Source organism: Periplaneta americana, chromosome 17, assembly GCF_040183065.1.
Source record: "Periplaneta americana isolate PAMFEO1 chromosome 17, P.americana_PAMFEO1_priV1, whole genome shotgun sequence".
NCBI lineage: Eukaryota > Metazoa > Arthropoda > Insecta > Blattodea > Blattidae > Periplaneta > Periplaneta americana.
In genome coordinates this window covers 3,692,561-3,706,806 of record NC_091133.1, presented here as the reverse complement: position 1 = coordinate 3,706,806, position 14,246 = coordinate 3,692,561, and the positions used below count along the sequence as shown (strand labels likewise).

The 14,246-nt window shown below is 36.3% G+C and overlaps 1 protein-coding gene across 1 annotated transcript in view; it reads right to left on the bottom strand.

Moving 5' to 3' along the window:
* The window catches only part of LOC138693177 (zinc finger protein ZFP2-like), a 94,213-nt gene extending 81,702 nt beyond the window's left edge, over nucleotides 1-12,511 (bottom strand). Inside the window, exons 1-4 of the mRNA XM_069816902.1 lie at nucleotides 12,417-12,511; nucleotides 10,001-10,141; nucleotides 4,302-4,439; nucleotides 3,446-3,519 (exon numbers count right to left, since the gene is read on the bottom strand). Of these exons, the coding sequence (XP_069673003.1) occupies nucleotides 3,446-3,519; nucleotides 4,302-4,439; nucleotides 10,001-10,141; nucleotides 12,417-12,455 (392 nt within the window). The 5' untranslated portion in view covers nucleotides 12,456-12,511. The remainder of the gene's footprint in view (nucleotides 1-3,445; nucleotides 3,520-4,301; nucleotides 4,440-10,000; nucleotides 10,142-12,416) is intronic.
* Between the last annotated feature and the right edge of the window lie 1,735 nt (nucleotides 12,512-14,246).

The following is a 14,246-nucleotide window of genomic DNA, read 5'->3' as shown; positions in this document are numbered from 1 at the left end:
CTGTGATACAGATATTGCTAAATAATGTTTGCATTAGCTGTGTAAGTCTATACAGAGCATTATTCCATTAAAAACTCAATTTTTTTAAATTGTAACATAGACCGTTGTTAGGATGAATGCTTCAATTTTATGTCACACATATTTCCATTTTTAAATAATGTCGGTATCTTACTTGTCTGTCTTTTGTAGAATTTTTCTAAATTCATTACAGATTTTAACTGCTGATTACACTGGTCAAAAAAATTTAAACTTTTGTCTCTTAAAAGGGATATAATGGGAGATTCTAAGTGACTTTTTTTTGCTGATTTCAAATCTTTTTACAGAACTTTTCCATCACCCAGTGTTTTAGAGTAATTACATTACCTATACATTATAATATTACGACATCTTAGCTGAAATTACATTTATTGACCTAAAATGTATGTGTAACATATTTTCGGCTGTACTTTGCTTGAGGAACATCTCTCTTCAGTATCCAAAAATTGTCTGCCAACATATTTGAACATCATTTACCCTGGTAGTGCCTTTCCATTTCTACGATGTCGTGGTGGAAACGTTCCCCGTGTTCATCTCTCACAGCCCTAGATTTTCAGTAAAGAAATCGAGATGGGATGCAGACAGTGTATTTTTAAGATATATTACATCCCATGATCTTGTAGTTCTCAATCATTTCACTGAGAAGTTCTCTGTACTTCTCAGACCTGAAGTTTCTTAAAAAGTTCATGACAACATTTTTTAAATATAACCAAGCAGCTGCTTCTTCCATACTTAACTGGTTTTCAAATTGCGTATCTTTCATCAGTTCCCTTCTTGAGGTCAACAAATATTCCTTCTTTTAGTTTAGCTTCACTGATTCTTGGGAACTTATTTTTCAGGAAGACAAATGCACTGCTATCACGATCCATTCTTAATCAAACCTAGTTTAATATCCAGTGAAGGCAATACGATTTTTTCAGAACTTACAAGTGGTTGGTGGAGAACATTATCTTGTCCTGGACTAAAGTGACTCTCTGTTTGGCCAGTTCTTTTCTATATAATGATTACTTTTATCTGTCATCCAACTTGCACAAGAAGCAGCAAAATTTAGTACAGACAGGCTGTAACCCAAGTTAGATAGCTATTACTTTCAAATCTCCACATATCTGTCATGAAAAATTGTTACACTTGTTAGTGGATAGTAAAAGCTTCATATTCTCGTAATTTTCCTTCATACCAACTGCATGGGCTAAAGCACTGGATGAATATTTGTTCCATTAAATAGTAACGCTCCTTTCAAAATTCTTTTCGAGGAGTCTATGACACAAAAGCCAATCCTAAGGTTTATGCTCAACACCCAGTGACTCGAACAAATTCTGAACATCATTGCAGAAAACTAGGTCCTCCTCTTTAGAAAAAAATGCTCAAATTCCTTGTGGCGTTGCGAAAGAAACTTAATTTGGTGTTACCTGCAGCAGTTTCCAGACTTTCAATCTTGAGGCGAGTAATTCTGCCTTCCTTTACTTAAACGAAAATCCTGAACCAAGTCATTTAAATCCTCCTGTGTTACAAATTGAGGTTCATTTATAATATCTTGCACAAAATCTGGACCATTCTGTAATTCATTCTGAACATCAGGAACACTTTGAATTACTTTAGTCAATGTTATGTCATCTGGTGGAGTTGGTATGGGAAGTCCTGGCCTATGAGGCACCGGCCGAATTGCAAAAACTGAAAATTGATATTTAACAGTGTTTGGACTTCGAACTTATTACAGATATATTTTTCAAGCAGAAGTAGCAGTCTGTCAAATGATCCTTAGGTTCTAGTCATATCATTAGGGCTGTAAAAGGGACATGAAGGGATCATTTTAACCAGGCAGTTAATAGTGTTACACATTTGGCACAACAGATTTCCGGGGCCCATGTCTTGTTCTGGTCTATTTTGTTATTAGAATAAGTCATAAGCTCTTCTAACTAGAGGAGTAAAATTTTGCCTCTGCGATTTTAAAATGAGATCACTTAACAGAAGTTGTTTCTATCAATAAGACACTTTCAAGACATGTTTCTTATACATTATGCACTTATTCACTACTCCTTACAATGCACTATTATGTATGGTATTATATACTTCTATCACAATTCAATTGACATCGGAAGACAGCACAGAATTAGTTTCTTTATTTAAAGAGAGCTTCTATTCAGTTGCGAAATTTACCTTACCATCACAGTTTTGTGAGGGAAATGTCATTGTTCTTATTCGTGAATTCACAGGCAACAATACCAAACGTTACAAGTCAATGTAATGAAATATAAATGTAAAATACTCCTTCTGACCAGCATGTTGTATACCAGACATGCTAATAAACAGGAAGAAAGTTATTTTCAAAATTAAAAAAAATTCTGGGTGATAGGAAATTTCTGACTTCATTTTTGGAATCAGCAGATGGCAATACATAAGAAACACCCGACATTATTTATTTAACAAATTCATTGTTGACCACTGTTATTATTGTGCATGACGTATCTCAGGTACTATTAATATAAATTGTTTCAATTATATGTTTGTGATTTCACTACAACTACAATACTTTACTTACAGTAACACTTTTGCGCCTGAGAGCTGAGTAGACATACAGTTATATGCAGTCTCTTACAGAGAAGCATGCAGCTATCTTGTAACTTGAAAATCATAAGTCGCTATGCTCATTTCGTGAAATCACTATTCCAAACTCAGTATGTGTGCGAAACACTGGATGGCACGGGGGTTAATGGCATTATTGCTAGGAAGTCTGCATTAATAACAACACCAACAAGTGTCTAGTGTGAGTGGGATAGAAGGACTAGGTCTACGCAGTGGAGGGGGAAACAGTGGCCAAACAGAAAGAAATCAGAACCTGGTGAAACATTGTTGAAGATCACTGTATGTGTCATTGTAGTTGTAATTATGGTGGTGTGAGAGTGAAAGACTGATGCACCTAAATTCACCAGGATGCATGAACGAACAAACGAACGAACAGATAAATAAATGAATAAATAAGTAAAATACGCAAATTAATATTACATAATGGCTTCCTAAACGTGATGAGCGGATCGCAGAAAAACTCTTGGAATGAACTCAAAATGGCAGTACATAATTTCCTTGGAAATTACAAAGACTTCAATTATATGGAAACTGTAGAAATTGAGTTGGAACGTTTCAATTCTCTAGGCTGCAATATGAATGTATGCTTGTCCATCTAAACTATTTTGTTGAAAATCTAAGATCTTTTAATGAAGAATATGAAGAAAGGTCTGAACAGTACTTATAGAAACCAGACATCAAAGGTAGTGCAGTGTGATTGTGATAACTGATTATTGCTGGATGATTCAGACAGACAGTTCTTCTGAATATGCTTCTGGACAGTCAAGAAAACAGACACTTCAAACACAATGAACTCTCTACGTGAAGACTCGCACACCACACTCACCTTTCGGCAAAAACCTCGTTGTCCTCTGCCGTCACTTCCACCCTTGGCTCCTCATTGAAGGCACTGTGCACTTCCTACAAATACAGAGCAAATCAAACAAAAAGATAGCTCAATTTACATTAACAAAAGCGCATTGATTATAGTTGCCACACAACTACATTTAAGTCGCAATAGGCATAGTAGAATTTTAGCCAATACAAGACAAATCTTGGGGAAGATATATCATGGGGCATAGCTTTTCGTTGTAGAAGAACGTTTTTCAAAGCGTGGCACACTAAAGGTGTACCAGTAGTTTAAAATGCTGTGGCACACTCATAATCTGTTGTTACCAAGCAGGAGGGGAATTACGAGGGTTTTAGAAAGAAATGAGTATACTATAAAATACAAATCAATCAGATATATCTGCATGCATTAAAATATTGAACATAAGAATTTCAATTTTACATTAATTTTATTCTATTTTTATTGGGTTATTTTACCACGCTGCATCAACATCTCAGGTTATTTAGCGTCTGAATGACATGAAGGTGATAATGCGGTGAAATGAGTCCGGAGTCCAGCACAAATTACCCATCATTTGTTCATATTGGGTTGAGGGAAAACCCAGGAAAAAATCTCAACGAGGTAGCTTTCCCCAAACGGGATTCGAACCCGGGCCACCTGGTTTCGAGGCCAGACGCACTGACCGTTACTCCACAGATGTGGACTGAATTTTATTATTTATGAGTCAACATACTGGTGAATGTTAATATGACGGATGGAAAAAGAGGCACATGTTGCAAAAGACGTTGAGAAGAGAAATAAAATACAAGATAAACACTGGAAGTACACATTGCATTCTTTGTTCACCACTCACCTCTGGTTCATGTTTCAACACTGGGAACGAAATTTGCACCGGATCATCCTCAAATTTTATCTCAGATGCGAGATCTTCGATCTGGTCCTCATATTCCTCCTTTATGCCAGTCACATTCTGATCCCCAATATTCCGTTCCTGCAGTACAGAGAGATATCTTAAATGAACAAATTATCACAGGATGTTAGGACACGAGCTATATTGTTATAAGCTGCTCCCTATCTGTTCATATGCCTCAGCATGATCACAACCTATAGCATGTGCCTTACACTATGACGAATAGGGTCAGGATTCATATCAAAATGTATATAATCCATGCAAAAACATATTTCAAGTGCAATTTCAATAAATTAAGAGTTTTTACTTGATTTATTTAACGACGCTGGAACAACAACTAGATTAACTAGCATCGATGGGATTGGTGATAGCGAGGATTGGCGACATGAGGCCGAGGATTCGCACAGATTACGCAACATTCACATTACTGTTCCGGAAAACCTCGGAAAAACCCAACCAGGGAATCAACCCAAGAGTGAATCGAACCCGTGACCGAGCGCAACTCGGGATTGGCAGGGAAGCACCTAGCCGACTGAGCCACACGAGTGGCTTCAATGACAGAGCTAAGGCCAGTAAGCCTTCTCTTCCGCCCAGCCAGACTCTAAATCTAATTTACTACAATTAGTTTATAGTGACAGTCACATAAGAACAGTTCCTGAACAGCAAATATTGCCGTCATATCAGTGTTGCCAACTGATACCGGATATCACACGATCCTATGTACTAAATGAATTATGTACTTACCGCACTTTATGTTGGAATGTTATTCTAAATAATTCAATAATTTGTAACATATTTCCATAGGAAAACTATATGGGGAAAGGAATCAACATGTCAAGTTTTTGTCTGGCAATACGAAATTCATTGGTTTGACTAAACAATTCTGTCACGTGACCTAACCTCAAAATGCATTTTGTTTGACCACATGAAATTATTAGTACTAATTCCGAAAACTTACATGACTATACAAATCTAGTCTTTCAGATAAAGCACCCTGTAATGCAGATTTGAATAAGTTCAAGGGAAAAATTGTTCCGGGACCGGGTATCGATCCCAGGACCTCTGGTTGAACGTACCAGCGCTCTTACCAACTGAGCTACCCGGGATGTCCATGAAGTTAAATCTATAGTTTTGTTAATTAACAGCATTTTTTTTATGGATAAATGTGTAACAACTCCCGGCATAAACAAAATATATAGTACACTGGTAATGTACATAAACTAAATACGGATAAAACCACTACAATTCTGTTTCAGATCCAGTGCAAAACAAATACCAATACAATATTAAAATTATATTTCGACACCGGCATCCTTTATTTCTGCTCCTTCTGGCCTTACTGCTTATAGAAGGCGATGAGCTGTAGTTCATAAAAAGTAGGCCTATTTCGAATACAAACGATTTATCAAATAAATGGTTCACTAGTAATAAAGTTAAACTAAATACGGATAAAACCGCTACAATTCCGTTTCAAACCTAGTAATAGCAATCAAATATTAAAATTGTATTTCGACACTCGCATCCAAAATAACGCAAAACTCTGGGGTAGGTCGTATTGTTGTTAGTATTTTGGCTGGAAGGACATGAAAGAACATACTTGAGCACCCACGTGCAATAATGGGGTAAGTATGAATATATTTCGTAACTACTTACCCCATTACTATACGTGGGTGCTTAATTATACACATAATAATCTGTGGTGCTACAGGCCTTGAGAGGCTCAGACAGACCAGTCGGCTGTTGGCCTCACATTCACATTTCGATAATTATACTCTACTGTAACAAAAAAACTGAAAGCGAGTTTTGTCATGTTTCACCCACGTTACAAGCTTGGAGGTAAAGGTTGTTTACTACAGATAGGGCCTACTTTCATTCTATATCTTACGGTATAATAAATAGTTTTGCAACGTGTAGAGACTGGGAAAACAATTTAATAAAATCATCCGTATCATTCTCGTTCATTTTATAGGCAATCTTACTAGGACCTGTTTCTCAAAAATACTTGTTTAGTAGTTCACCAGTTACTAGTTACCAGAGTATACTTCACAAGCTCTAGTACATTCTGTTTCTCAAACTATTTTACCAGTCTAATAACTTGTGACAATTTTTCACTAGTCACATGATCTCTTTCACCAGTCAGCTGATTGAGTTCATTTGTTTATAATCATTGGTAGGTATTGTTATTTGAGGTTAGAAGGCTCAGTTTTTTGTGTTTTGGTTTTGATTTCTCTTTTGATCAATTGAAAGCAAATTAACTATACTCAATATGATTAATGAATCAAAGGATATACTTACTATTCGGTGCTTTTTCAAGCATAATAAGAAAAAATTATAAAGTAAACGAATGGACAAAAAAATGTTGTAATGTGTGAGGCTGTGGAACTGATACCTCAGAACAAAGATTATGCATACATTAGGGACACTTACTGGCCCAACATTAAGAAAGCAACTTTGATCAGTACCAATTCAAGTTCACAGTATCATCATAGTCTAGTATATACATTCACGAAGCTTGAGTTGTGAGGGTATTCGCTAATTTTTTTTTTTTTTCAGTTTTATATTTGATCTATTCATAAATTAGTGTCGTTTTATATTTAATTCGTAGGCTAAAGTTGACAATGCCAGAATAACTGGCAGTGGAGGAGGAGAGCCAGCAAAATTCACTGCAGTTGATGAATTGGTATTAGATTATTAGGAAAATATTCTGCATGTGTTGTTGGTCTAGGACAGAAAGGCCTGATGACATTGGAAAATAATCAACATCCCAATTTGTAGAGTATTTGAAGCTTTGCTGATAATGCATGACTTCTATTATATGTCTTGTTATGGCAGGTTCCACTATATTTAACAACTCTCCAAGATTTTCAAAATTCAAATTATGGTTTATTTAACGATGCTCGCAACTGCAGAGGTTATATCAGCATCACCGTTGTGCTGGAATTTTGTCCCGCAGAAGTTTTTACATGCCAGTAAATCTACTGACATGAGCCTGTCGCATTTAAACACACTTAAATGCCATCGACCTAGCTCAAGATCGAACCCGCAACCTCGAGTATAGAAGGCCTGCGCTATACTAAGTACGCTACCGAGGCTGACTCCAAGCTTTTCAGCACTCCCTTAAGGAATAATAATTGTTCTTTCTCGATATAGTTTTAGCTCTCCTCACAACAACTTCATTACTACTTCAGTCGGATCACTAAACCACATGTATTAAACAAATAAATACAATATTTTGTTTTGATTCTCTGAGAAAGGTTGTCACTGGTAACTGATAATATAGAAATCACCAGTCTTTAGAGTCTTGTAGGAATATTCCTGTTGAATACTAGTATAATCAACTAGATTAGTATTTTGAGAAACAGAATCACTTATGAACTGGTGAAATCGACCACTATTACTAGTCTGTGAACTGGTAACTACTACTTTACTCTTATAGTTTCTAGAAACACAGACTTGTAAAATAAACTAATATTACTACAGGGCCTGTTTTTCAAAAATACTAGTTTAGTAGTTCACCAGTTACCAGAGTATATTTCATCAGCTCTAGCGGATTCTGTTTCTCAAACTATTTCACCAGTCTAGTAACTTGTGACAATTTTTCACTAGTCACATGATCTCTTTCACTAGTCAGCTGATTGAGTTCATTTGTTTATAGCCATTGGTAGGTATTGTTATTTGAGGTTAGAAGGCTAAGTTGTTTGTGTTTTGGTTCTTACTTCTCTCTTCTCTTGAAATTCCATCAATTGAAAGCAAATTAACTATACTCAATATGATTAATGACTCGAAGGATATATCATTCGGTGCGTTTTCAAGCATAATAACTAAATTAATGATTAAGTAAACGAATGGGCAAAAAAATTTGTAATATGCGAGGCTATGGAACTGATACTTCAGCATAACAAAGATTATGCATATGTTAGGGACACTTATTGGCCCAACATTAAGAAAGCAACTTTGACGAGTACCAATTCAAGTTCACAGTATCATAATGTGAACACATTATGTAGCAAGTGAGTCTACTGGCAACATGGATGCTACTTATGACTTGAAAAATTCGCTAATTTTTTTTTTTTTTTAACGTTTGATCTATTCGTAAATTAGTGCCGTTTTGTATTTAATTTGTAGGCTAAAGTTGACAATGTCAGAAGAACTGGCAGTGGAGGAGGAAAGCCAGCAAAAATTACTGCAGTTGATGAATTGGTATCAGATTATTAGGGGAAAAATTCTGCATGTGTTGCTGGTCTAGGGCAGAAAAACCAGATGGCATTGGAAAATAATCAACATCCCGATTTGTAGAGCAATTTGTATTTGAAGCTTTGTGTCTTGTCATGGCAGGTCCCACTATATTTAACAACTCTCCAAGCTTTTCAGCACTTTATTTAAACCGTTCATTATATTTAAACAATGCTCCCGTAAAGGGATAATAATTGTTCCTTCTCGATATAGTTTTAGCTCTTCTCACAACAACTTCTTCACTACTTCAATCGGAATCACTAAACCACATATATTAAAAAAATAACTACAATACTTTGTTTTGATTATCTGAGAAAGATTGCCACTGGTAGCTGATAATATAGTAATCACCAACCAGTCTTTAGAGTCTTGTAGGAATATTCCTGCTGAAAAGTAGTGTAATCAACTAGATTAGCATTTTGAGAAACAGAATCACTTATGAACTGCTGAAATCGACCAATATTACTAGTCTGTGAACTGCTAACTACTACTTTACCCTTGTAGTTTCTAGAAACACAGACTTGTAAAATAAATTAATAATACTACTGTACAGACTAGTATTACTAGTCCATGAGATTTGAGAAACAGGCCCCAGGTCGCATTTAAAAGAACCTAGAAATATTAACATTTTCTTCAGTATATTTGCTAGGACTTCTTGTCATACTACATGACAATTTTGTTTAGGTTATTCTTTTAAGCATTCCTTCAAGGAATAGCTCAAGTGTTTTTAATTTAGCGTACATAAGTTTAGATTAAGTTCCTAGCACGTATTTGACGAAATACTAAGTTTTTCCACTTCTGTTTAAGTGATTTATGCAAACGAAATTTTGATACCAGACGATTCTAATGTCACTTATCGCCACGCCCACTTTGTTTTGGGCGCTTAAGTTTATGGCGGACGGTCGTTCACTTTTCTTCAAACATGGCGGCCCAATGACCACTCTATATCTTTCTCTATCTAACTCTTTGGCCACAACCTGCCACCTAGAAGCAAAATAAATTTTCTCATTCCTCGCACTAAGCGCGTATTGAGCAGCCACTGTTAGCACGCATTAGATGCGATCCAGCAGGCAGTGGTTTAAACCCATTGTTCAATGTGTATCAAAGCAATTGTTAGATCAGCAACAAGAGAATAAAAAAATTCGTAAACTTAAAAAAGAAGTATGTTCCTAGGCACAAATGTCTCTGTGTATTCGAGATAATTCTGTCTTCAATAGCAGAAATAAATATTTGAGAATCATTATTATTATTATTATTATTATTTGAATTTCAGAAAGAATCCCTACAGTTTAAGTTGCGAAAGCTATGGAACAGTTCAAATAGTTAATACAATTCTAGACTGGTAATAGGTCTGACATACTTAAAAATCCATTACTCATACATTTGTATATTGATAGAGAACCACTTACATCATCTTCAGTTTTCACCATAGGAAAGCTAATAGGCACTGGTGTGGTGTCTTCAACCTTTATCTCTGATTTGATATCGTAACTCTGGTCCACGCATTCTGTCTTCATGTCCGTCACTTGCAGATGCGATAAATTCCCTTCCTACAGGACAGAAAAACATCGTGAATAATTTTATTAGTTATTTTTAAAGATGACTTGATGTGTAACAGCAGCCAATCTGGTTGTGCTTGACAGTCATTGCTAACGTGAATCATAATGTGCACGTCAGTAACAGAAGCAGATCTCAAATCAATGTAGTTTTAAGCTTTTCCACATATTACATTTAAGTTAACGTTTTACTTACCAATAAGTGGTAGTATGTACTCCATAATTACTGATCAACTGCGTTAGAAAATATGACTGTTGTAGGACATCAAAAAACACCTGGCCAGAATACAATTATGTGTTAGAAATAATAACGCAAAACAAAACCTCTCTCACATGATATCCTATGTTGAACTAAGTTTCTAACGGACGTATCAAACAGAATCGCAGTTGATCAGTCCCATACGGTTTTGGGACGGATTAAGTTAATAATAGAGATGGGTAAAAAATAACACAACAGTTATTTTGGAACTGCTGCAAAAATGAACAGTAGGTCGGAACCTCCTGTTCCGAAATAACAGTGTTCCGATTCCGAGGTGCTCACTTGCCCAGCTGTTGCGGGCTCGCAGTACCGCGTTGCACAAGGTATGTTCCGACTCCGAGATAACAGTCGGAACGTCGGAGCTCGTTCCGATGAACCAATGACAGCTGCGGTTACACTGTTCTCGTTGTTCTTTATGTTGTACTTGGAACTTCGTTGGATGAAGTTGGTACTTGAAACTCTCACGTGGTTGGAGAGGGGCGCATGGAAATTGAAATCCTTGCGGTGGCGCGAACTTTAATATCAACATTTGTAAGACTGGCCAATCATCTGTAATGTTATAGTAAGTATTTAATAATCTGTAATATTCATTCCCGCTTTATAGTTTATTTCACCATTAGTTGACTAATTCTGTTTTATAAACATTCTACAAAGTCATAAAGTACGCATACTATTATTAATTCATTGATCAGCTGATTCTATACAAAGGTTAAAGTTGTAAACGGTAATGAGTGGTTTAGTTATATTGTCTGTATGTCGTTTGTTGAGATTAAGTCTGACAAGCACAAGTTTTTGTGATATCTTCTCTGTTATCAAAGAACGACAAAAATGTTGTAGCATTATTTGTTGGAAACTACCCATATAAGTACTGATTTGGAGAGCGAGGTTTAATGCGAAGTTTAAATTACACTTTGGTAAAGATGCGATTCCAACATTTTACTAACCCACTGCGGGGTTTCCAGGTTTCAGTACTGCCAATATATATCTTTTTTATTATTTGTGAAATTGTAATATTTATTATTATTATTATTATTATTATTATAACTGTGCATTAAGAAAAGTAAAAATAAAAATTAATGATTTGTTTTTTTTATTATGTAATAGAGAGAACAGAAATTACATACCATATGTATTAAATGTTATGTTATGTTATTTTTTTTAGTTGGCTACCATGTCTTTATAACTTTATGTACGAAAACAAAATGTTGTATTCTGTCATTGTAGTCAACAGCTGTTTAATTAGTAACATTAAGCTTTTGAGTTCTGCCCGCATGCACAGCAATTTTCCAAAATCGATTCGAATGTGCATTGTAGTGCCATCTATAGATAAGAATGTACACTATGTCATGCCTATGAGTGCTCCAGTGTGAGCTGCATGGTGAAGAGGGAGGGTACTGTACCGTTCTTTTGAACGACTCAGGGACTCCGACTCATCACCACTGGTGACTGTTATTTCGGAACTGTTATTTGGAACATAGTATTTTTCGGAACCGGAACCGCCGGAACTGTTCCGAGAAAAGAACAACTTCGCCCATCACTAGTTAATAATTAGGTGAAACGAGCGTTGAGCGGATTCCACCGATTTTGGAATAGACACCGACGCACTTGAACTGCCAACATAGAAAACAAAAAATCACAATCGCTTTCACCTTCATCTTGACGGGATAATAAAAGCCTAAACTAACCTAACCTAACTTAAGTGCGTCGGTGTCTATTCCAAAATCGGCGGAATCCGCTCAACGCTCGTTTAACCAATAATTATTGTAGCTCTGTATTACTCGATCATGTTGTAGCGGTCACAGACACTAGCTGAACTTCGTGTGAAAGGTTCTTCCATGAGAGGAGTAGCATCAACGCACACTTCATAAAGCCAGACCAATTCATGACGCCATATAAATCACAGCAACAGCAAGGAATTTATTCAATTGATTATGAAGTGTGAAATGTATGCTTTTCTCCACTATTCGACAAACACACAAACAAGATGCACAGTAAAGCTTTTCTATTTACCTCTGTTGAAGCCTCATTCACTTCTATTTTGTAATCCATTCCAGGCTATGATTCAAAACTATATGCCCCAACATGTGGATCAAACGGACCGTGACAGACGGGTCTATGACGCTTCAATAGTCACCAGTGATCTCAACTTTATAAACTAAACACACTACACCTGTAGAGAAATGCTGAAAGAACGTGACGTGTACCATACTTACTATTCGCACACCTGTGGCGTATCTTTCTCTCTTTCTAAAGGACAATGGAAATGGTTGTTTTGTTGAAAGAAGTATATATAATATTATTTATATTTCGTTCATTTTGCCGTTGTATTGTTGAAATATTGTGAAGCATACAGCTGTACCGTACGTAAGACTGAGTAACAAAGAAGGGACATATGGCCTACTTTATTTTTCCAAACGAGCCTGGACATAAGAGACCCAGAGACCCTAGGCAGTTAAGACGCTAGGATTTATTTAATGTATTTGGAATTTAGAAAATAGGCAAGCAGACTTAGAAATGAAGTAGACAAGTACCAATTATACTTTTTTATATTTATAATTACAAGATTACTTCTAATTGAGGTACTGGCTCAAGTATATATATATATATATATATATATATATATATATATATATATATAAACAGCAGTACTTCAATTATATGTCAGAGGAAGAACAATTGTTTGTATACATCTTATTAATGAAATATGTTACTAGTCATCGATGAATGCAACGAAGGAGGAAATGAGATGGCAACCCTATCCAATTATCTGCTGGCTTAGTTGCTTCATGACTGATGCCTCAATCGTGTCATGAGTTTCAACCTGTCTTCGAACAGTTGACTACACAATTTATAACAAGATTTATTGCTGGTCACCCATCAGAAACGATGAGAATCCTAGTCAAAATGTACCACATTATGACGACTTTCAGTGTGGGAGAATGCCGATCTGAAACTTCTACCAAAAACCAATTTTCCGCTTTCCCTCTCCAGGCCTCAGGACTTCCTTCCATTCACCCCTGTCATATTTTCTATGGAAGTACTTGCTCTCAATTTCTACAATTTCATTATAACTTTCGTCAGAACTTTCAATCTCACTGCTGTCTCTCTTCTCGCAGAGAGAGATCATGCAACATTTCAGCATCTTCCATAAATATATACAGTGCTCAAAACAATTAGGGGACACTAAGATTTATTGAAATATTGTTACATTGGACAAAGGTAGAGACGTGAAATTAATAAAGTATATTATTAATGGTTATTTATGGCCACATTTATCTCCATGTCAATAAAAACAAATGAATAATGTCAACAAACAACTGTTTAAAACATTGCACTATATGAGAAATTGAGTCTCGTCCTTACTTATCAAACTTAAACACCCGTTATAAAGGTTTAGTATCGTGTATGGCCTCTACGACATTCGATGACAGCTTGGCACCTTAATGGCATGGTCCCTATGATAATCTGTATTTCCTCTTGGGGAATATTCTCCCATTCCTCCTTTAGAGCATCTCAAAGTTCCTGCAGGGTTTGTCGAGCTTGAGGTCGGTTCCTGAAGTTCGTATCCAGAAGATTCCACAATTGTTCAATAGAGTTGAGGTCTGGACTGATTGCTGGCCACTCCATTACCTCAATTTCATTCTCCCTTCGGAAATCCCTGGTGACAACCGCAGAATGTGCCCTGGCATTATCCTGAACAAGCAGAAATCCAGGGCCTACTCCAATGGCAGCCGGTACTAGATGCTCTTCCAGAACGTCCTCGATGTACCGGACAGCATTTAGTCGCTGGGAACAATTACGAGGTCCATACGATTGTTGTACATATTTCCGGCCTATACC